This window comes from Herpailurus yagouaroundi, unplaced genomic scaffold (genome assembly GCF_014898765.1).
Source record: "Herpailurus yagouaroundi ecotype Mexico unplaced genomic scaffold, PumYag 192, whole genome shotgun sequence".
Taxonomy (NCBI): Eukaryota; Metazoa; Chordata; class Mammalia; order Carnivora; family Felidae; genus Herpailurus; species Herpailurus yagouaroundi.
This window is the reverse complement of record NW_024412423.1, coordinates 19,056,340-19,080,965: the sequence shown is the minus strand read 5'-3', so window position 1 is coordinate 19,080,965 and position 24,626 is coordinate 19,056,340. Positions and strand designations below refer to the sequence as shown.

Sequence of the window (24,626 nt, the reverse complement as noted above, 5' to 3'; positions counted from 1 at the left end):
TTTATATATATATATATATATATATATATACCTTTATATATATATATACCTTTAGTGTTTTATTATTTTTGAGAGAGAGACACACACACATTATGAATAGGGAGGAGCAGAGAGACAGGTAGACACAAAATTCAATGCAGGCTCCAGGCTCTGAGCTGGTAGCACAGAGCGCAATGCAGGGCTTGAACTCATGGACTGTGAGATCATGACCTGACCGAAGTTGGATGCTTAACCAACTGAGCCACCCAGGTGCCCCCGGAATATATTTCAAAGCACTAGGATTTTCTGATTAATCGGTATGTTGGGTAAGAGAAAAATAAATGTCAAGGATGAGTCTAAAATTATTGGTTTAAGCAAGTGGATGAATGATGGTATCATTTCTTGAGAAAGCACTGGAGGACAGAGCAAGTTGGGAGGATGATTAAGAGAATTTGGTTTCCTTTTGGGATGAGCACTGGGTGTTGTATGGAAACCAATTTGACAATAAATTTCATATTAAAAAAAAAGAGAGAATTTGGTTTCAACATTGAATTTTATCTCTCTACTCCTGTACCTAATGTTTCATGAAATGATGCAGACAAAAACATGTATGTGTTGTGTAATTCCATATATATGAAGTTCAAGAACAGGTAAGACTATTTTGGGTAGTAGAAGTAAGAATAGTGGTAATCTTTGGAAAGGGGGTGCTGAATGGGAAGGAACATACAGGAAACTTTTGACGTGTTGGAATATTTTATATCTTGATTTGGGTGGTGATTATATGGGTGAATACATACATATTTAAGATTTGTGCCTACTATTGTGTACGTAGAGTTCTTCAATAAAATATTAAAACATTGAGAGACTTATTAGCCTTCAAGTAGAGATGTAATGAGAGCAGTTTGTGATACAGGAGTCTGGAGTTTAGGGCAGAGACTGGAGCTATAAATAAATATCTGGAGTCAAGAATATAAATGTTTTAAAGCCATAGGATCAGATGAGATCACCTAGGAAGTGGCATAGAAAACAAACATGCAAAAAGAATGTAAATGAAACACTTCAGCATTTAGAAGTAGCTGTAACAAAAGTTACCGAGAGAATAAATAAAGCAGGAATTGAGGACTGAGAATCGTCACAACCAAGACCTAACCTGGTCTTCCACTAGTGTCTTCCATCTATCAAGTGTAGCTTAGCAGACTGGAAACATCGGGATCATTCTTGACACCTTCCTCTTTGTTACTTCTTAGACTTAATCTATTACCAAACCTTGGTACCAATTTTATCTCTTACAGAATTCTGAAACCTACTACTTCCCTCTATTTGAGGAGATGAAGATGAGTGAAGTGGTTAGTCTCAAGGGTTGCCAGATTTAGCAAGTAAGATGCAGAATGGTCAGTTAATTTTGAATTCAGATAAATAATTTTTAATATAATTATGTCACAAATATTGTATATGCTTGTACTATTACATGGCATATACTTATACTAAAAAATTATTTGCTTATCTGAAATTCAAATTTAAATGGGTATCCTATTTGTATCTAGAAACCTAATTAGCCTCTGCAACGAGGCTGGGAATGTATATGTATTATAGGCAGGCATCACAAAAATCAGGATTTTATATGCTAAGTTAAAAAGCTTGAGTTTTAACTGGAATGCAGTGGAAAGCCTTGGGAAAGTTTTAAGCAGATGATATTAGACTTGTATTTTAGGTATGTAACAGGGGTAGTGGAGTACAGAGGGGCTAAATTGAAAAACTACTGAAATAATCCGAAGGGAAATCTCTTGTTGCCTTAAAGCAAGGTAATAGTGTTAAGAATAAAGAAAAACCAAATTTGCATATTAAGTACATATGCTAGGTAACATTGGCAGAAAGCAGACAGTCAAAAGATTTTTGTTGCTTTTTGGATTGAGTCTGGAGAGTGAAAAAAAAGAGAAGAGTCAGGACTGAGTAGGAGCCATGAAAGGGACCAGAGGGAAATGTTCATGCTTGTTGTACTGATGTCCAATAAGGTAGGGCAGGAAAGGTTTCTGCTCATATTTGTGGGACCTGAAATTAGATTGCTGTGGGTTTGGGAGTAAACAGGAGAAGAGGAAGTTATGTTAGTATATGTGGACATGCCTGTGGATAAGAGGAGAGAGAGGATATAGCATGAAAGGGTATTGGGTACAGATAAAGTTTTTGGTAAGATCAGAGTCCTGACTATATTTTAAATGTTAATAGAAAAGTTGCAGTAGAGAAGTTTCAAGAGAGCCTGAAAATACAGGAATATGGAAATGAAAGGATAATTAATGAAGAATTTTAATCACACACACCTTTCTCTCTTAATTGAAAAGTAAATATTTTACATAGAGCTTATTTACTCCTATGAAACCTGGGACTCTTATCTATAGCCAGTCAGATTATTCAACATATATTAAGTTTTTCTTCTGAAACTATTACAGAGATGCAGTCATTGAAATTATGGTTTTGTTTTTCAAATTTGAGTTCTATTTTCTATACTTATAGTTAAGGAGAGGTTAAATAATTAAAATATTGAAGTATCTTTTTCTTTACAGATAATGCAGCTTGTGAAGTTTTACTTGCTGAGAAAACTTACCCTTCAGCACCTGAAAAAACAAAGAAAAAAGCAAGTATTAAAGCAGAATAACTACATAAACCATAAATTTAATTAATATAGAGCATATTCTTAACTAACAGTTTTATAGGAATTATTTTTCAGTTATTTAAGTCAATAATTTCAAATATTTTTTGAATTTAGTAGTTAATATTATTGTTACTTGAATATATACTCTATTTAGGTTCAGTGAAATTTACAGATTTTCCAGATTCCTTTTGGGTAAGTGGATGTCTATTAAACATTCATTTAAGGTGAAAATAAGACATTTGCTGTATGTCCACAGCAGTGTTTTCTGCTGAGGAGTATTTGTGAATTAGTACTTTAGTCCTAGAATCCAGAGGTCTTTGGGGAGGAAATAGAATTTTGTTTTGTATGTAATAGAGCTACTATTTGAGTGAGTATTCAATGCTAAGCATTATTCTAAGCACTTTTTTATAAATTGTATCTTTTCCTTATAGCATTCCTATAACCTAAGTTTTTGTTTTGTTTTATTTTGTTTCCACCCATTTTATAGCTGAGAAAAATGAGATCTAGATATTAATTAGATGTTTGAAGAGTTTGTGGCAGGTCTTTCTGGATCTATTCCTGTATTCTTTACCCTACACTTTACTGTCTTTGTATACATTGGGGATAAAATTGCAAAAGGGCAAGACTGTCAGTAGGAAGACTCCGTAGTATGAAGTTGCAGATATTTTAGGTGCAAGATTGTGGTGGCTTTGGGGCGCGTAGGTGGCTCAGTCAGTTAAGCGTCCAATTTGGGCTCAGGCCATGATCTCGTGATTTGTGAATTCAAGCCCTACATCAGGCTGTCTGCTGTCAGTGCAGAGCCCACTTTGGATCCTCTGTCTCCCTCTCCCTCTGTCCCTCCCCTGAACGCAATCTCTCAAAAGTAAACATTAAAAAAAAAAAAAAGATTGTGGTGCCTTTGACTAGGGTTTTTTGTAGGAGAGATGGAAAAATAAGCATGGATTCAAGATAATTATGCCTGTAGAGTTCAAGAATCGGATATAGAGGGTAAAGGAATGAGAGGTGTCAAAAAAGACATCTAGGTTTCTGTCTTAACCAGCTTTGGTGGATAAAGGTGCTATTTACTGTGATAGGAAAGGCAGGAAGTTTGAGGGCACCTGAAAATGAAAATGTTGGAAGGACCATTGGCTACAACTCTGCAGGTTAGGACAGAAAAGAAGTGTACAGTGTTTTAAATTCATAGAAATAGATGAAAGCACGTTAGAAAGAATGAGTATCTATCAAGTGAGGAAGAGACAAGAGTCCAGTATCACTCCTTGGAAAGCTTTATGGTCAGGTACAAAAGTAAGAATGGACAGAGAAAAGGAGGGAAATAAACAGAATATGGTATCATAGAAGACAAGAGAGGAGAGCATTTACTCCTAAAAGAGGGAGTGGTTAACAATGCTGAATGTTGCTTGGAATCCCAGTGTTATAAAGAACTTTATAAAATTGGAGGACTTCAAATTTCTGGTCTAGCATGTAAGGAACTTAGAAGTCATCTCTCTGTCCTAACAAGTAAAAAGCTGAACAAAGTGAAAAATCAACAACTCTTTTTAGGCATGTCAGAAAAATAAGGTCATAGGCTAAAGTGCTGCAGTAAAACTTGGAAAGACAGGTCAGTGGATATAGAGAAACATGACTTACTGGAACAGAAATGTGTGAACAGAAACCTCCCTGAGAACCAGTGCTGGAATGGGAACCAGTGCTAGTGTGATTGGTGAGTTGCTGGAGGCTCACTGAGGACAACACTGAGAGTTAAAAACTCAAGAGGAACACAGTCATCAGGGGGCCTCAATAATTTTATGAGTTTTACCTCTAGGAGGGACCTCTACCAAGTCCTCACAGTAAATATCAAAGAAAAATCCCCTCATGCTTTTAGTAGTGAGAAGGGAAAAAGAACCATTTGGAAATACACTAGAATATTATGTTCTTTTTTGTTGTTTTTTAATGTTTTTTTAAAATTTTTTATTTATTTTGAGAGAAAGAGACTGCAAGCAGGGGAGAGGGGGAGAGAGAGAGACAGAATGAATCTCAAGCAGGCTCCATGCTCAGCATGGAGCCCAACATGGAACCTGATCCCACAAACCTTGAGATCATGTCCTGAACCAAAATCAAGAGTTGTTTGCTTAACCAGCTGAGCCATCCAGGTGCCCCTGGAGTATTTTGTTCTTAACAAAGCCTTCCATCAGAAGAAAATATTTTACCAGAGCCTAATTTGCTGGTATTTTAGCAGAGGCTATCCTACCTGGGGGAAGGGAAGTACCCAACTCCAGCCAGCTCTGCTTTTTCAAATGAGGAAAGAAAAATACTCCAATTCTAGCTTCCTCTAACTTCCACATGGGGGAATGGAAATACCCAACTACAGGGGAGTCTGGGTAGTTCATTTGGTTAAGGGTGCAACTTTTGATTTCAGCTGAGGTCATGAGCTCACAGTTTGTGAGTTCAAGCCCCGCATGGGACTCTGCACTGACAGTGCAGATCCTGCTTGGGATTCTCTCTCTCCCTCTCTCTCTGCCCCTCCCTAACACGTGTGCACCCTTGCTCTGTCTCTCTCTCAAAATGAATAAATAAACTTAAAAAAAGAACAGGAAATACACAACTACACCTCTCTCTAGCTGTGCTGTCCCACCTAAGGAGGTGTGACAACCAAGAAACACTGGTGAATTTTACCATCCAGAAGCACAGGCTAAACAATAAACAAAAAAGACGTCATCACAGCCCTATGACTACTTCCCCTCCCCCCACATCTTACCACTACATTACTATAGGCCTATTTACCACAGTTCCTATTAACCAGTACATCTTGTCTACCTTTTAGCAAAAAATTACAAGGCATATTAAAAGGCAAAAAAAAGCTTGAGAGACTGAATAAAACATCAGAATCAGAGTCAGATGTGGCAGTAGTTTTAGAATTATCAGACCAGAATTTTTAAATAACTATGATTAATATGCTAAGGACATTATAGTAAAAAGTAGACAACATGCAAGAACAGATGAATAATATAAACACAAAGATCAATGTTCTAAGAAAGATCAAAAAAGAAATGCTAGAGATTAAAAATACTATAGCAAGAATAAAGAATGCCTTTGATGGACTCATTAGTAGACTGGACACAACTTAGGAAAGAATACCTAAGTTTGAGGATATGACCGAAGAAACTTCCAAAACTGAAAAGCAAAGAGAAAAAAGACAAAAACAAAACAAAACAAAACAAAAACCAGACTATTCAAGAACTGTGAAACAACTACAAAAGGTGTGACATACACATAATTGGAATTCCAGAAAGAAAAGAAACAGAAAAAGGAACAAAAGCAACATTTGAAGCAATAATGAGTCAGAATTTCCCAAAATTATTGTCAGATACCAAATCATAGATTCAGGAAGTTCACAGAATACCACGCAGGATAAATGCTCCCAAAACTACATCTAGATTTATTATATTCAAACATCAGAAAATCAAAGAGAAAGAAAAAAATTTTTAAAGAAGCCAGAGGGAGAAAAACACCTTACTTATAGAAGAGCAAAGGTAAACATTACAGACCTCTCCTTAGAAATTATTAAGAAATAAAAGACTGAAGTGAAATATTTAAAGTGCTGAGAGAAAAAAACCAAGCTAGAATTCTATACCTTGTGAAATTCTCCTTCAGAAATGAAGGACAATTAAAGATTTTCTCAGACAAACAAAAATTTATAATTTGTTGCCAGTAGGCCTTCCTTTTAAGAAATATTAAGGGAAGTTCTTCAAGGAGAAGGAAAATAATATGCCAGTATAAGTTTATCTATCCTAATAAATGTAACACTGTGTTGCAGTATGTTAAATAAGGGAGATTGTGCATGAGTACGGTCAAGGGGTATATGGGAACTCTATGCATTTTGCTCAATTCTTCTGTGAACCTCAAGTTCTCTAAAAAATTTGTTAGTTTTTTATTTTTTTATTTAAAAAAATTTTTTTTCAACGTTAATTTATTTTTGGGACAGAGAGAGACAGAGCACGAACGGGGGAGGGGCAGAGAGAGAGGGAGACACAGAATCAGAAACAGGCTCCAGGCTCTGAGCCATCAGCCCAGAGCCTGAAGCGGGGCTCGAACTCACGGACCGCAAGATCGTGACCTGGCTGAAGTCGGACACTCAACCGACTGCGCCACCCAGGCGCCCCTATTTTCAGTTTTTAAGGGTCTCTTATGGTTTGGCTCCCTCCCTCTCTAACTTTTTTTCCCCTTCCCCTCCCCCATGGTCTTCTGTTAAGTTTCTCAGGATCCACATAGGAGTGAAAACATATGGTATCTGTCTTTCTCTGTATGACTGATCTCATTTAGCATAACACTCTCCAGTTCCATCCATGTTGCTACAAAAGGCCATAGTTCATTCTTTCTCATTGCCAAGTAGTATTCCATTGTATATATAAACCACAACTTCTTTATCCATTCGTCAGTTGATGGACATTTAGGCTCTTTCTATAATTTGGCTGTTGTTGAAAGTGCTGCTATAAACATTGGGGTACAAGTGCCCCTAGGCATCAGCACTCCTGTATCCCTTGGGTAAATTCCTAGCAGTGCTATTGCTGGGTCATAGGGTAGATCTATTTTTAATTTTTTGAGGAACCTCCACACTGTTTTCCAGAGTGGCTGCACCAGTTTGCATTCCCACCAACAGTGCAAGAGGGTTCCTGTTTCTCCACATCCTCTCCAGCATCTATAGTCTCCTGATTTGTTCATTTTAGCCACTCTGACCGGCATGACGGGGTATCTGAGTGTGGTTTTGATTTGTATTGCCCTGATGAGGAGTGACATTGAGCATCTTTTCATGTACCTCTTGGCCATCTGGATGTCTTCTTTACAGAATTGTCTGTTCATGTTTTCTGCCCATTTCTTCACTGGATTATTTGTTTTTCAGGTGTGGAGTTTGGTGAGTTCTTTATAGATTTTGGATACTAGCCCTTTGTCTGATATGTCATTTGCAAATATCTTCCCATTCTGTTGGTTGCATTTTAGTTTTGTTGATTGTTTCCGTTGCAGTGCAGAACCTTTTTATCTTCATGAGGTCCTAATAGTTCATTTTTGTTTTTAATTCCCTTGCCTTTGGGGATGTGTCAAGTAAGAAATTGCTGCGTTTGAGGTCAGAGAGGTTTTTTCCTGCTTTCTCCTCCAGGGTTTTGATGGTATCCTGTCTTACATTCAGGTCCTTTATCCATTTTGAGTTTATTTTTGTGAGTGGTATAAGAAAGTGGTCTAGTTTCATTCTTCTGCATGTTGCTGTCCAGTTCTCCCAGCACCATTTGTTAAAGAGACTGTCTTTTTTCCATTGGATATTCTTTCCTGCTTTGTCAAAGATGAGTTGGCCATACTTTTGTGGGTCCAATTCTGGAGTCTCTACTCGATTCCATTGATCTATGTGTCTGTTTTTGTGCCAATACCATGCTGTCTTGATGATTACAGCTTTGTAGTAGAGGCTAAAGTCTGAGATTGTGATGCCTCCCGCTTTGGTCTTCTTCAATATTACTTTGGCTATTCGGGGTCTTTTGTGGTTCCGTACAAATTTTAGGATTGCTTGTTCTAGTTTCAAGAAGAATGCTGGTGCAATTTTGATTGGGATTGCATTGAATGTGTCGATAGCTTTGGGAGTATTGACATTTTAACAATATTTATTCTTCCAATCCATGAGCACGGAATGTTTTTCCATTTCTTTATATCTTCTTCAATTTCCTTCATCAGCTTTCTATAGTTTTCAGCATACAGATCTTTTGCATCTTTGGTTAGGTTTATTTCTAGGTTATTTTATGATTCTTGGTGCCATTGTGAATGGGATCAGTTTCTTTATTTGTCTTTCTGTTGCTTCATTATTAGTATGTAAGAATGCACCTGATTTCCATACATTGATTTTGTATCCTGCAATTTCGCTGAATTCATGTGTCAGTTCTAGTAGACTTTTGGTGGAGTCTTTTGGGTTTTCCATGTATAATATCATGTCACCTGCAAAAAGTGAAAGCTTGACTTCATCTTTGCCAATTTTGATGCCTTTGATTTCCTTTTGTTGTCTGACTGCTGATGCTAGAACTTCCAACACTATGTTAAACAACAGCGATGAGAGTGGACATCCCTGTCGTGTTCCTGATCTCAGGGTGAAAGCTCTCAGTTTTTCCCCAGTGAGGATATTATCTGTGGTCTTTTCATAAGTGGATTTTATGATGTTTAAGTATGTTCCTTCTATCTTGACTTTCTTGAGGGTTTTTATTAAGAAAGGGTGCTGAATTTTGTCAAATGCTTTTTCCGCATCGATTGACAGGATCATAAGGTTCTTATCTTTTCTTTTATTAATGCGATGTATCACATTGATTGATTTGTGAATGTTGAACCAGCCCTGCACCCCAGGAATGAATCCCAATATATCATGGTGATTAATTCTTATATGCTTTTGAATTCGATTTTCTAGTATCTTGTTGAGAATTTTTGCATCCATATTCATTGGGGATATTGGCCTGTAGTTCTTTTTTTGTGGGGTCTCTGTCTGGTTTGGGAATCAAAGTAATGCTGGATTCATAGAATGAGTCTGGAAGTTTTCCTTCCCTTTCTATTTTTTGGAACAGCTTGAGAAGGATAGGTATTATCTCTGTTCTCAATGTCTGGTAGACTTCCCCAGGGAAGCCATCTGGTCCTGGACTCTTATTTGTTGGGAGATTTTTGATAACTGATTCAATTTATTTGCTGGTTATGGGTCTGCTCAAGTTTTCTATTTCTTCCTGTTTGAGTTTTGGAAGTGTGTGGGTGCTTAGGAATTTGTCCATTTCTTCCAGGTTGTCCAGTTTGTTGGAATATAATTTTTCCTAGTATTCCCTGATAATTGCTTGTATTTCTGAGGGATTGGTTGTAATAAGTCCATTTTCATTCATGATTTTATCTATTTGGGTCCTCTCCCTTTTCTTTTTGAGAAGCCTGGCTAGAGGTTTATCAATTTTGTTTATTTTTTCAAAAAACCTACTCTTGGTTTCATTGATCTGCTCTACAGTTTTTTTAGATTCTATATTGTTTATTTCTGCTCTGATCTGCATTATTTCTCTTCTTCTGCTGGGTTTGGGTTCTTTGCTGTTCTTCTTCTATTTCCTTTAGGTGTGCTGTTAGATTTTGTATTTGGGATTTTTCTTGTTTCTTGAGATAGGCCTGGATTGCAATGTATTTTCCTCTCAGGACTGCCTTCGCTGCATCCCAAAGTGTTTGGATTATTGTATTTTCATTTTCATTTGTTTCCATATATTTTTAAATTTCTTCTCTAAGTGCCTGGTTGACCCATTCATTCTTTAGTAGGGTGTTCTTTAACCCCCATGCTTTTGGAGGTTTTCCAGACTTTTTCCTTGGTTGATTTAAGGTTTCATAGCCTTGTGGTCTGAAAGAGTGCATGGTATGATTTCAATTCTTGTATACTTACGAAGGGCTGTTTTGTGACCCAGTATGTGATCTCTCTTAGAAAATCTTCCATGTGCACTCGAGAAGAAAGTATATTCTGTTGCTTTGGGATGCAGAGTTCTAAATATCTATCAAGTCCATCTGATTCAGTGTATCATTCAGGGCCCTTGTTTCTTTATTGATTCTGTGTCTAGATGATCTATCCATTACTCTAAGTGGGATATTAAAGTCCCCTGCAATTACCACATTCTTATCAATAAGGTTGCTTATGTTTGTGATTAATTGCTTTATATATTTGGGGGCTCTCAGTTTTGGTGCATAGACATTTATAATTGTTAGCTCTTCCTGATAGATAGACCCTGTAATTATTATATAATGCCCTTCTTCATGTCTTGTTACAGCCTTTAATTTAAAGTCTAGTTTGTCTGATATAAGTATGGCTACTCCAGCTTTCTTTTGACTTCCAGTAGCATGATAGATAGTTCTCCATCCCCTCACTTTCAATCTGAAGGTACCTTTGTGTCTAAAATGAGTCTCTTGTAGACAGCATATAGATGGGTCTTGTTTTTTTATCCATTCTGATACCCTATGTCTTTTGGTTGGAGCATTTAGTCCATTTACATTCAGTGTTATTATGAAAGATAGGGGTTTAGAGTCATTATGATGTCTGTAGGTTTCATGCTTGTACTGATGTCTCTGGCACTTTGTCTCACAGGATCCCCCTTAGGATCTCTTGTAGGGCTGGTTTAGTGGTGGTAAATTCCTTCAGTTTTTTTTTGTTTAGGAAGACCTTTATCTCTCCTTCCTTCTATTCTAAATGACAGACTTGCTGGATAAAGGAATGTTGGCTGCATAGTTTTTCTGTTCATCACATTGAAGATTTCCTGCCATTCCTTTCTGGCAGCGTGTTTATTCCTAGCTGTTTTGAGAATTTTCTCTTTATCCTTGTATTTTGCCAGTTTCACTATGATATGTTGTGCAGAAGATCGATTCAAGTTACGTCTGAAGGGAGTTCTGTGTGCCTCTTGGATTTCAATGCCTTTTTCCTTCCCCAGATCAGGGAAGTTCTCAGCTATGATTTGTTCAAGTACACCTTCAGCCCCTTTCTCTCTCTCCTTCTGGAATTCCTATGATATGGATATTGTTCCATTTGATTGTATCACTTAGTTATCTAATTCTCCCCTCATACTCCTGGATTTTTTTATCTCTCTTTTTCTCAGCTTCCTCTTTCTCCATAATTTTATCTTCTAATTCACCTATTCTCTCCTCTGCCTCTTCAATCCGTGCTATGGCTGCCTCCATTTTATTTTGCAGCTCATTTATAGCATTTTTTAGCTCCCCATGACTATTTCTTAGTCCCTTGATCTCTGTAGCAATAGATTCTCTGCTGTCATCTATGCTGTTTTCAAGCCCAGCAATTAATTTTATGACTATTATTCTAAATTCTTGTTCTGTTATATTGCTTAAATCGTTTTTGATCAATTCATTAGCTGTCACTACTTCCTGGAGTTTCTTTTGAGGAGAATTATTCCATTTCATCATTTTGTGTAGTCCCTGTGGTAACTCCAAACTGCAGGGCACTTCCCCTGTGCTGTTAGGAGTAACTTGTGTCAGGGCCACAGTCAGACCTGATGTCTGCCCCCAGCCCACCACTGGGGCCACAGTCAGACTGGTGTGTACCTCATCTTCCCCTCTCCCAGGGGCAGGACTCACTGTGGAGTGGTGTGGCCCTGTCTGGGCTACTTGCACACTGCCAGGCTTGTGGTGCTGCTTAGATGGGATCTGGTCAAGGGCGTATTAGGCAGGTGGTTCTGCAAGGTGCACAGGGGCGGGAGGCGCAGGCTTAGCTAGCTTTGCCTTCGGTGGTCCTTTGTGGGAGGGGCCCCTGCAGCACCAGGAGGGAGGCAGGCCTGTCGGAGGGATGGATCCACAGAAGCACAGCGGTGGGCGTTTGCACGGTGGCAAGCAAGTTCAGTGATGGGAATTGGCTCCCTTTGGATAGAGAGAGAGAGAGAGAGAGAGAGAGAGAGAGTCTTAAGCTGGTTCCACATTCAGCACAGAGCCTGATGTGGGGTTCAGTCCCACAACCTTGGGATCATGACCTGAGCTGAAATCAAGAGTTGGATGCTCAACCAACTGAGACACTCAGGTGCCTCATCTAATGTTTAAATGTTTAAAGAAGAATTAATATCAGTCCTTCTCAAACTTTTCTAAAAACTGAAGAGGAAGGAACACTTCCAAACTCATTTTACAAGGACAGCTTTATTGTGATACCAACTCCAGGAAAGAACACTAAAAGAAAAGAAAATTACGGGCCAATATTCCTGATGAACGTAGATAACAATCCTCAACAAAACACTAGCAAACCAAATTCAAGAGCGAATTGAAAACATCATATTTCACAATCGAATAGGATTTATCCCTGGTATGAAAGTATAGTTCAACATAAGAGAATCAGTTAACGTGATACACCACATTAACAGAATGAAGGATAGAAAGCATATCATTTCAATAGATGCAGAAAAGCGTTGGACAAAATTCAACATCCTTTCATAATAGAAACTTTCAACAAATTAGGTATAGAAGGAACATACCTCAACATAATAAAGGCTACATATGACAAGCCCATAGCTTATATCATACTCAGTGGTGAAAAGTTAAAAGCTTTTCCTCTAAGATCAGGAATAAGAAAAGATGTTCACTCTTGCCACTTCTATTCAGTATAGTACTGCACATTTTAGCCAGAGCAATTTGATAAGAAAAAGAAGTAAAAATCATGCATATAGGAAAGGAAGAAGGGAAATTATCTCTTTGTGGATGGCATGATATTATATATTGAAAACCCTAAAGACTCTACCAAAAAGACTGTCAGAACTAATGGATAAATTCTGTAAAGTTGCAGAATACAAAATCAAAATACAACAATTTGTTATGTTCCTATACACTAACATTAAACTATTTGAAACAGAAATCAGAAAGCAATCCTGTGAGATAAGAGGAAATATATATTTTGGTCTCTGTCCCCATTTCCTGGCGCACAGCTCCTAAGTGCTTGTAATTTCCTAAGTGTTAAGAACACCAGGAGCATCTCTTGTTTTAATATTTTTTTTGACCCCATCCCTGACACAAGGCTCCTAAAACCCTTGTAAATCCCTAAGTTATAAGAATACTAGAGGATCTTCTGTTCATGAGACAACGGTGGGTGGACTCCTTTGTGGCTCCTAGATGGACCTGGTCATCAGGAAGACCACGCCATAATTAAAAGCTTGAAATTTTCAACCCAGTCACTCCCTTCTCCAAAGAGGGGAAAGGAGCTGGAATGAAGTTAGTAATTGATTATGCCTACATGAGGAACCCTCCATAAAAATTCTAATAGAAGGATATTTGAAGAGCTTCTAGGTCGGTGGACACATCCACACCAGGAGGTGACAGATCACAACTCCACTGTGGCAGAAGTTCTTATGCTTGGGACCCCCCCAGACCTCACTCTGTATTAGTATATATCCTTTAATAAATTAGTAAATGTAAGTGTTTCCCTGGGTTATGTGATTTGCCGTAGCAAATTAATTGAACCTGAGGATAGGGTGATGGGGGCTTCCAATTTGTTGCCAAATTGTATAGAACTTGAGGATAACATGGGGACCTACTACTTGTGATTGGCATCTGGATTTGTATGGGAGCAGTCTTGTGGGACTAAGCCTTTAACCTGTGGGATCTGATATTATCTGCAGGTAAACAGTGTTAGAATTGAGTTGAATTGTAGGACATCTAGCTAGTGTTGCAGAGAAATTTTGTTGTGGGAAAAACTCCCAACACATGTAGTGACCAGAAGTATCAGAAGTGTGAGTGTTTTGAATGAGTAGTAAAGGAGACTCGCAAGAGAAAGACTCAGTGGAGGAAAGAACTGTGTTTTTTCTTTAAAAATCCCATTTAGAATCTCATCAAAAACAATAAAATACTTAGAGATAAATTTAAACAAGGGGGTAAAAGACCTGTACACTATAAACTCTAAGGCACTGATGAAAGAAATCAAAGAGGACACAAAGAAATGGGAAGATATTGCATGTTTTTAGATTGGAAGAATTAATATTGTGAAAATGTCCATCTACCCAAAGCAATCTACACAGCCAATGCTGTCCTTTCAAAATTCCAATCACATTTTTTCTCAGAAATAGAAAACTCTCCTCAAATTTGTGTGGAACCATATAAGACCCGCAAGTAGCCAAAGCAATCTTGAGAAAGAAGAACAAAACTGGAGATATCACATTTCTTGATTTCAGTATATATTATAAATCTGTAGAATGGAAATAGTACAGCACTGGCACATAGACCAGTGGAACAGAATAGAGAGCCCAGAAATAAACCCACATATATACAGCCAACTGATTTTTGACAAGGGTGCCAAGAACACAAACTGGGGAAAGGATAGTCTCTTCAATAAATGGTAATGGGAAAATTGGATATCCACATGCAGAAGAATGAGACGGGACCCCTATCTTTTACCACTCACAAAAATTAACTCAAAATGGATTAAGGATGTAAATATAAAACCTGAAAATATAAAACTCCTAGAAGAAAACTTAGGGAAAAACGTCCTTGACATTGGTCTTGGCAATGATTTCTTTGATAAGACACGAAAGGAGCACGCAAGAAAAACTAAAGTGAGACAACATCAAACTAAAGAGCTTCTATACAGCAAAGGAATTAATAAATTTGTAATAAATAAACTTATTTTTTAATAAAACAATTAATTGGAAAAGCAACCCAAAGAATGAGAGAAAATATTTACAAATCATGTATCTTATAAGGTGTTAATATTCAAAATAGTTAAAGATCCTATACAATTCAGTAACAAAAAAGCAAATACATAATCCAATTTAAAAACGTGCAAAATACCGGAATAGATATTCTCCCAAAGAAGATGTAAAAGTTGTGAAAACATACATGAAAAAGTGCTCAATATCGCTAATAATCTGAGAAATGGAAATGCAAACCACAATGAGATCACCTCACATCTGGTACGATGGCTATTAGCACAAAGGTAAGAGCAAATTTTGGCAAAGATGTGCAAAAAAGGGAACGCTTAAATACTGTTAGTGGGAATGTAAACTGGTACAAGTATTGTGGAGAACCATATGGTGGTTCCTCATAAAATTAAAAATAGAACTACTGTTACTATTAAAAATAGAACTATATCCTATAGTGTTACTTCTGGGTATAGATCCAAAGGAAAAGAAAATGAAATCAGTATCTCAGGGAGATATCTGCACTCCCATGTTCACTGCAGTATTATTTTCAATAGCCAAGATATGAAAACAGCCTAAATGTCCTTCAATAGATGAATGGGTAAAGAAAGTGATATAGATATAGATATAGATATATAGATACAGATAATGGAATATTATTTGGTTATAAAAAAAGAAGAAAATCTTGCCATTTACAATCTTGCCATATATGAACCTGAAGGGCATTATGCTAAATGAAATAAACCAGAGAAAGACAAATACTGCATGGTACCACTTATATGTGGAATCCTAAAAAACAAGCAAAACCCAAAAATACCCAAAAAACAAAACAAAGAATAGAAACAAAGAATAGAAAATACAATGGTAGTTGCCAGAGGCTAGGAGTCTGGGGAAATGGGGAGATGTATGTCTAAAGGTACAAACTTTCAGTCATAATGAGAGAAAGTTCTGAAGATCTGATGTACAGCATAATGATGATCATAATACACTGTTACATACTTGTAAGTTACAAGTAGTAGATTCTAAACTTTCTCACACACACACAAAATTAATATGTCAGATGGTGGATATATTAATTATCTTGATCTTGGTTATCATTCAACAGTGTATATGTATATACTGTTACTTGTCCACTTCACATATATACAGTTATATTTGTCAATTTTTCCTCAATAAAGAGGAAGTAATGATTACATATAGAGCTTGACTCTGAAGGGAAATTAAGAAAAAGCACAGTAATTAGAAGGAGAGGCAGGGTCAGAGGAAACATGTTTTGTTTTGTTTTTACTCCATTAGCAGATGTACTGCTAATGAGAACAGAGTTTCTTTTAGGAGGGACAAAAATGTTCTAAAATTAGGCTATAGTGGTTGTACAACCCTGTGAACATACTAAAATACATTGATTTTACTCTTAAAGTGAATGAGTTTTATGGTATGTGAATTATATCTCAATAAAGCTGTTTTTAAAAACCCCAACAAACTTCGTATACAATTAGGGGAAGAGGGAAGTCTTTGAAAAGATGAGGAAAGATGGGATCCAGAATACAAGTGGAGGAACTGGCCTTTAAAAGAGTAGAGAGGGGTGCCTGGGTGGCTTAGTTGGTTAAGTGTCTGACTTTGGCTCAGGTCATGACCTCACAGCTTATGGGTTCGAGCCCTGAGTCGGGCTCTGTGCTGACAGCTCAGAGCCTGGAGCTGCTTCAGATTCTGTATCTCCCTCTCTCTCTGCCCCTCCCCCGCTCACACTCTTTCTCTCTCTCTCTCAAAAATATAATGTGAAAAAATTTTTAAAATACGAGTAGAGATATTACCATTGTGGTATATTTGTAAAAATAGTGGTAGCAGCATGGGCTTTGTGCTTAGAAGGATCCCACATTTCATTTAATGCTCTCTTGCCTTGACATGTTTAATAGTTTTTTCAACAAGGGACCCCACATTTTTAGTTTGCACCAGGCCCCCAAAATTGAATCCTTAATGGTCATGTCCGTTTGATTACCTCTGTTGTTGTGGGGAAGTGTGAGGTAAGGCTGTCAGCTGAGAATGGGAGAAGGAAGGAGACCAGAGGTTTCAGGAAAATGGGAAGAGAGTGACATAATCATGAGAAGCTAGAGAAATGCAGAAGTGTTGCCAGTCTGTGGCTACTCCTTTTGAGTTTGTGGTGACTTTGATATGCCAGATTGTATGGTTTTCCCAGCACTCAGCTGCAGTGGAGGTACAGAAGGTATTGATATCAGGAGTCATCTAGGGCTGGGGGTTTGTCAGATATCTGTGATAGAAGAAGGGATCACAAGTAATTACAAGGATAGATGGTGGTAGATGAGGAAAGAATAAGACAGGAGAAGGGTAATGTATCAAGATAGAATGGTAGGATCAGTAAATTGGAAATTTCAATGGAGGGGAGTTGATTTCATGAACATAATTGAACATAGGTTGGAAGGATGTAAGAAGCTATTCAAATTGGTGATTCTGTAATTTCTGTTGATGGTAAGAGCTATGTTTGATCACAGAATGATTAAAATACCATGAAGCAAAAAAGTTATTGAAAATGCAAAGGTCAACCACTGAAAATTGCAGGAGGGCTAGTTAGTTAGATGAGTTATCAACTTGCGTGATGAAATTGCTGAGAATGGTGACAGGAGTGAGAGAAAAAGTTGTTTGCTTCCTATACATGAGAGTAGCAAGTCAGTAGATGCCAGTAAATACCTTGCTGTTTGCTCCATACCATTGTTCTTTCCTTTGATTGAAATGAACTTTATAGCTCCTTCCTTCCTTCCCCTACCTCTCTCTACCATTGTGTTTATCCCCTCAGCCCCAACTCAAAACTACTGTCATTCTTCAGGACTCAATTCAAATTTCACCTCCTCAGTTATGTTGAATATATGTAAACTGGGAATACTGTATTGGACAAGTCACACAAGACAAGCAGTCACTGAGCAATCTGCAATTTTCTTTTTTTTTTTTTTTAAATTTTTTTTTTCAACGTTTATTTATTTTTGGGACAGAGAGAGACAGAGCATGAACGGGGGAGGGGCAGAGAGAGGGAGACACAGAATCGGAAACAGGCTCCAGGCTCTGAGCCATCAGCCCAGAGCCTGACGCGGGGCTCGAACTCCCGGACCGCGAGATCGTGACCTGGCTGAAGTCGGACGCTAACCGACTGCGCCACCCAGGCGCCCCCAATCTGCAATTTTCAATGGAGGGATTAATTGGTAAAGGAACATGCTTTCTTGTAGTTGCAGCTTCCTGATGTCTTAGAAAGTACTTTTGATTTCTTAAATGAAGATGACTGCATAATAAATACATTTATATAAATACATTTGATGTTTTCTCTAAAATTTAGTTTGAACTACCGACAGGCAGATAAATCTCATTATGATCTGTTTTCATGGAACACTGTTTAAGAGAGGTTACCTTAAATGTAATAGGGAAATTTTTTGAGTTGTGTGTATTTCTTTTTTTTTTTTTTTTTAATGCTTATTTATTTTTGAGAGCGACAAAGAGTGTGAATGAGGGAGGGGCAGAGAGAGAGGGAGACTAGAATCTGAAGCAGGCTCCAGCTGTCAGCATAGAGACCAATGTGGGGCTCAAATTCATGGATCTTGAGATCATGACCTGAGCCAAAGTTAGATGCTTCACTGAGCCACGCAGGCACCCCGAGTTGCGTGTATTTCAAACTGTTTTGTCTTTCAATAGATTTTATTTTTAAATATGTAGAAAACTTTACTTTTTTTTACAAAACCTTTATCTTTAAGTTGAAAACTCTTTTTCAAGTTGAGGAAATAAGAATAGAATTATATATATAATATTTATATGATTGATAAATATACCCTATTTTAATTGTAATAATCATTACATTAATATTACAGTAAAATAAGACATCTGAGAAGTGCTGCAAATAATTTTACAGTGTATTTCATGATTATGGAATGTATTTCATGATGGAGTATATTTCATGATTATGAATTTATTTCAGCCTGAAAAAGATCCTGAACATACAGATAAAAATTTTCAAGCAAAGTTAAGTTCTCGTCATCTAAAAATCAAGGTTCCATCATCTCACCAGAGATCTGTTATTGAAACCAGTGCAGGTGGACCAGTTACCAACGTTCTTTTGCCTCAGTCCATGGAATCTGCGTCGGTAAGCACTGGTCTTCTTTTAACTAATTCTTGAAAAGCCTGTATCCAGAAAATGTACTTATTGGAAAGATTTAGATATACATAGATTTGTTAACAAATCTAGGAAAAAATGCAGAGAGGTTTATATTTATAGCTGTATATAGGCAGGTTTTTTTTAGTGGATTGATAGTTAACAATTATGTCTCTTGGGACCATGGGGAAGTAGATATTCAGACAGAATTAAGAGTTCATTCAAGTGGTATACTGGAGGGGATAACAGCTGAGAAAGGAATATAGGGAGAAAGCAGTATTGGGCAGGAATAGTCTCAGCCCTCATTGCAAGTGTGCCAGAAGCTTTCCCCATAAGGAGCTCTGGAGCAAAGGTTATCTATTACAGGAGTCTTACATTGGGCTTCTATGCTCAAACGTTGGCTGGGGTTTGCCTGAGAAGATCATGGCCTCAACCTGAAAGCTGAAGCTTTCCAGAGATTCCAGAGAAGTTGGGAGGGTTGCGGGGGGGGGGGGGGGCAGGGAGGACTGGGACGCTGTCAGGTAACTGCACTCTTTGCATTGGAACAGCAGGTTCTCACTTCACGGAGGTCTGAACAGAACACCTCCGTGGCAGCCACAATAATAAATACTAGCTATCATTGAATATCTCCTACTCTGTAGGCACTGTAGGTTCTCTTTACATGTATTATTCGTAACCTTTGCACAGCAATCCCTAGGGGTAGAATAATCCTCATCATTCCCTTTCCCAGATGAAGAAAGATTAAATAGCTAATGAATTCAAGAGCTGACAGTGTACCAGCTAAATATACATAAAATTTTTGATAAAAATTTTCCTAATAAACAATCCCATCTTATGTCTTGAACAAACAGCTATTTGAAGAGATTTTAAGCCAGAAAGGAAAGGAAGAGTGAAAGAAAAAAAAAAGAGAAAATAAAAAAAAAGAAACCTAACACAAATTTGCCTATGATGTTCAAGTTCCAACAATGAGTTTGTGTTCCAGAGTTGGCTGCATATAATAAACACCTATTCAAAGAGATTTATCAGAGGCGCTAGTTGTTTCATGGAATCCAGCAGTTGAAAAGACAGCTGATTGCTAGAAATAAAGTTTTCTGTCTTCTTTTTGAATATTTCTGTCACTCTCTTTCGCAGCTGCCTGTTTGTCTTTGCCTTCCCTGGTTTTTGTCTCTCAGTCTCAAGCTCTGTCTCTCTTCATCCTCTCTCTGTCTTGATCTCTCTCCATCTGTTCTTCTCTGTCTCTAATTCTGTTTCTCTGTTAGTTTCTTTCTGATCATAGTTTGTTGGTCTCTATCTTCTTCATCCTTCTTCTCTTTCCCTCTCTCTTCTCATTCTTTCTCTTTTTTTCCTTCATCTCTTTTGTCTCCTCATTCTTCCTCCCTTTCCTTCTCCCTTTCCTCCTTTTCCCATTTCCTCCCTCCCCCATCCCTACCTCTCTCTCTCTTAAACTTTTAGGTCTCTGATCCTGTCTTTCTCTTGCTCTCTCTTTCTTGATTTGTCTACCTGTCTCTCTGTGTGTCTGATTCTTTGCATCTTCAAAAAATAGGAATTGAGCCTTTATTATTTCTCTGACTTTGATACTGCATATATGGAAGTGTCTATATACATTTATATGTATTATTTTAAACCAATTATCCTTATTACACATATTTTTTAACAGCTTCAGAAATAACTTAAAATCCCTTTCCATAAAAAGTAAAATAATATACTAGGAATTAAACAAATTCTAAAAGTAAAATACTTTTTTATTAGCAGTAAAAAAGATAATCATAGCACCATTTCCTAGTTGAAAACTTAAATTAGTGTTCCTTCTGAAATTAATAGTGATTTCACGCAAAGTATTCTTGCATAGTTCTTGTCCTACATAGAGTTCTCTTAGGAGTTTCTTGACCTAGCTCAAGCCAGAAGATTTTTTAGTTTCTTGTCTAGTGGTTTAAAATTTAATTAGCACATTAAAATTTTATTAGTCTGACACATTATGATCTAGTCTACTAATTTGATACTGTGTTTTTACTGTATTAATTTTTTTTCTTTCTTTCTGCTATTCAATCCCCTATTTCACAAAACATTTATAGAGTTCAAATTCTAGTACTCCTGATAAGAAAAGCAGAGACCTCTTAACAAGTACTCCATCTTCGCAAACTGCTGGTTTAGTGGTAAGTATTAGCATTTGGCACTTGTATCTATTTTCTGGTTCCCCCTCCTCCCTATTTTTCTGTTTGTGCCACACCAGGAGAATTTTGTACATATGGAATGATGTCTGTGGTTTTCTGTTGTATAAACATGCTTTTGCTGGAAGTACTCTATATAGTGCTATATGTGGAAGAAAAATTAGAAAGATTCTTTTTCATTTTTTTATTGTAGTAAAATATGGTAAGTAAACATACCATTTTAACTCTTTTTAACTATACAGTTCAAGTACATTCATATTGTTGTAGAACCATCACTTTTTTTTTCACTCAGAACTTTTTTCTTCTTGCAAAACTGAAACTCCATACATTAAACAATAGCTCCCCATTTCTCCATCCTGTAGTTCCTATCAAACACTATTCTAACTTCTCTCTATGATTTTGACCATTCTAGATACTTCATATAAATGGAATCATACAGAGTTTGTCCTTTTGTGACAAATTTCATTTAGCATAATGTCCTCACCAATGTTGTAGCCTGTGTCAGAATTTTTTTCCTTTTTAAAGGATTAATATATTCCCTTATATGTATATACCACATTTTGTTTATCCATTCAATTGTCTGTGGACATTTGGGTTGCTTCATCTTTTGGCCAGTGTGAATAATGCTGCTTTGAACATGGGTGTTCACATATCTCTTTGTATCTCTTCTTTCACTTCTTTTAGGTATATACTTCAAAGTGAAATTATTGGATCATATGGTAATTCTCATTTTTAACTTTTTGAGGAGCTGCCATACTCTTTTCCATATCAGCTGTACTATTTTACATTCTCCATAAAATGTACGAGCATTCCAACTTCTCTACATCCTTGCCAACACTTACTATTTTCTGTCTGTTTTTCTGTTTTGTTTTGTTTACAATTTTCATTTTATTTCTTACTATAAGGTGGGCATTCATGTTTAATCATATCCACAGACTACCTTGATGAACACAAATGTGTTACGTTATCTTTAAATGAATGTCAATACGTTCTAAGGAAAAAAGTTAGTTACATCATCCTGCCACAAAATTGACACAATGACAGATTAACTCTGCTCCAAGATTTTGAATATATTTTCTTTCTTTAGAAACAGAAGTACATCTATCTTCAATTATAAAATACATGTTCATTGAAAATATAAATTTCAAGAAAGGCAGAAAAGCATGAAGAATATACATAGTAGTTTTTTATTTTCCAAGACATTTTTTTTCTAGGATGTATTCAAACATAAGTGCAATTGTATTTTTATTTTATTTTTTAAATTAAATTCACATTAGTATACAGTGTAATCTTGGCTTCAATGATTTATCTCTTACATATGACACCCAGTGCTTATCCCAAAAAGTGCCCTCTTTAATGCCCATCACCCTTTAACCCACCCGTCCCAGCCACCTCCCCTCCAGCAATCCTCAGTTTGTTCTCCATATTTAAGAGTCTCTTATGGTTTGCCTGCCTCTCTGTTTTTATCTTATTTTTCTTTCCCTTCTCCTATGATTATCTCTTATGTTTCTCAGATTCCACATATGAGTGAAATCATGACATTTGTCTTTCTCTGACTGACTTATTTAGCTTAGCATAATACACTCTAGGTCCATCCATTGTGTTGCAAATGACAAGATTATTCTTTTTGATCGCTGAGTAGTATTCCATTGTTTATATGTACCACATCTTTATATATATATATATATATATATATATATATATATATATATATATAGTTTATTGTCGAGTTGGTTTTCATACAACACCCAGTGCTCATCCCAACAGGTGCCCTCCTCAATGCCCATCACCCACTTTCCCTTATCTCCCACCTCTCATCAACCCTTAGTTCTCAGTATTTGAGTCTCTTAGGTTTGCCTCCTTCCCTCTCTATAACTTTTTTTTTCCCCTTCCCTTCCCCCCTGGTCTTCTAAGTTTCTCAGGATCCTTGTATGAGTGAAAACATATGGTATCCGTCTTTCTCTGCCTGACTTGTTTCACTTATCATAATAATCTCTAGTTCCATCCACATTGCTACAAATGGCCAGATTTCATTCTTTCTCATTGCCAAGTAGTATTCCATTGTATGTAGCACATCTTCTTTATCCATTCATCAATTGATGGGCATTTGGGCTCTTCCCATAATTTGGCTATCGTTGATAGCACTGCTATAGACATTAGGGTGCATGTGCCCCTTTGAATCAGCATTTTTTTATCCTTTGGATGAATACCTAGTAGTGCAATTGCTGGATTGTAAGGTAGTTGTATTTTTAATTTTTTGAGGAGCCTCCATACTGTTTTCCACAGTGGCTGAACCAATTTACATTCCCACCAGCAGTGCAAAAGTGTTCCTCTCCACATCTCTGCATCGCCAACATCTTTTGTTGCCTGAGTTGTTAATTTTAGCCATTCTGACAGGTATGAAGTGGTATCTCATTGTGGTTTGATTTGTATTTCCCTGATGATGAGTAATGTTGAGCATCTTTTCATGTGTTTGTTAGCCATCTGGATGTCTTCTTTGAAATGTCATTTGCAAATATCTTTTCCCATTCCATTGGTTGCCTTTTAGTTTTGCTGTTTGTTTCCTTCACCATGCAGAAGGTTTTTATCTTGATGAGGTCCCAGTATTTCATTTTTGCTTTTGTTTCCTTTGCCTCCAGAAACATGTCAAGTAAGAAGTTGCCATGGCTGAGGTCAAAGAGGTTGTTGCATGTTTTCTCCTCTAGGATTTTGATGGCTTCCTGTCTTATGTTTAGGTCTTTCATCCATTTGAGTTTTTTTGTGTGTATGGTAGAAGAAGGTAGTCCAGGTTCATTCTTCTGCATGTTGCTGTCCAGTTCTCCTAACACCATTTGCTAGAGACTTTTTTTTTCCACTGGATACTCTTTCCTGCTTTTTTCAAGGATTAGTTGGCCACATATTTATGGGTCCATTTTTGGGTTTTCTATTCCATTGATCCATGTGTCTGTTTTTGTGCCAATACCAAACTGTCTTGATGATTACAACTCTGTGTTTTTAAAAAAATTTTTTTAATGTTTTTATTTGTTTTTGAGAGACAGAACATGAGTCGGGGAGGGGCAGAGAGAGAGAGGGAGACACGGAATCTGAAGCAGGCTCCAGGCTCTGAGCTGTCAGCACAGAGCGTGATGTGGGGCTCAAACTCGTGAAACACGAGAACCTGAGCCAAAGTTGGATACTTAACCAACTGAGCCACCCAGGTGCCACAACTGTGTTTTTTAACTAATGGCCATCCTCATGGGTGTAAGACGGTATCTCATTATGGTTTTGATTTCTATTTCCCTAATGGCTAGTGATATTGAGCATCTTTTTATGTGCTTATTTGCCACTTACGTATCTTCTTTTGAGACATGTCTACTCAAGTCAATTGCCCATTTTTTAATCAGCTTATTTATTTATTGTTGAGTTATAGGAGTTTTTTAAATTTTTTTTATTTGTTTTGAATATTTATTTATTTATTTATTTTCCAATATATGTTTATTGTCAAATTGGTTTCCATACAACACCCAGTGCTCATCCCAAAAGGTGTCCTCCTCAATGCCCATCACCCACCCTCTCCTCCC

At 37.1% G+C, this 24,626-nt stretch overlaps 1 protein-coding gene and 1 long non-coding RNA gene across 4 annotated transcripts in view; one reads left to right on the top strand and one right to left on the bottom strand.

The window, feature by feature from the left end:
- Positions 1-24,626, top strand: part of MEIKIN (meiotic kinetochore factor) — an 84,228-nt gene that overhangs the window by 35,791 nt on the left and 23,811 nt on the right. For all 3 annotated transcript variants that reach the window (XM_040444409.1, XM_040444408.1, XM_040444407.1), the window contains 3 exons: positions 2,538-2,608; positions 18,725-18,889; positions 20,971-21,051. In XM_040444409.1, coding sequence (XP_040300343.1) covers positions 2,538-2,608; positions 18,725-18,889; positions 20,971-21,051 — 317 coding nt within the window. The remainder of the gene's footprint in view (positions 1-2,537; positions 2,609-18,724; positions 18,890-20,970; positions 21,052-24,626) is intronic.
- Positions 22,777-24,626, bottom strand: part of LOC121010670 (uncharacterized) — a 16,615-nt gene continuing 14,765 nt past the window's right edge. The window contains exon 2 of the long non-coding RNA XR_005781320.1: positions 22,777-22,889. This is a non-coding gene — a long non-coding RNA (uncharacterized LOC121010670). The remainder of the gene's footprint in view (positions 22,890-24,626) is intronic.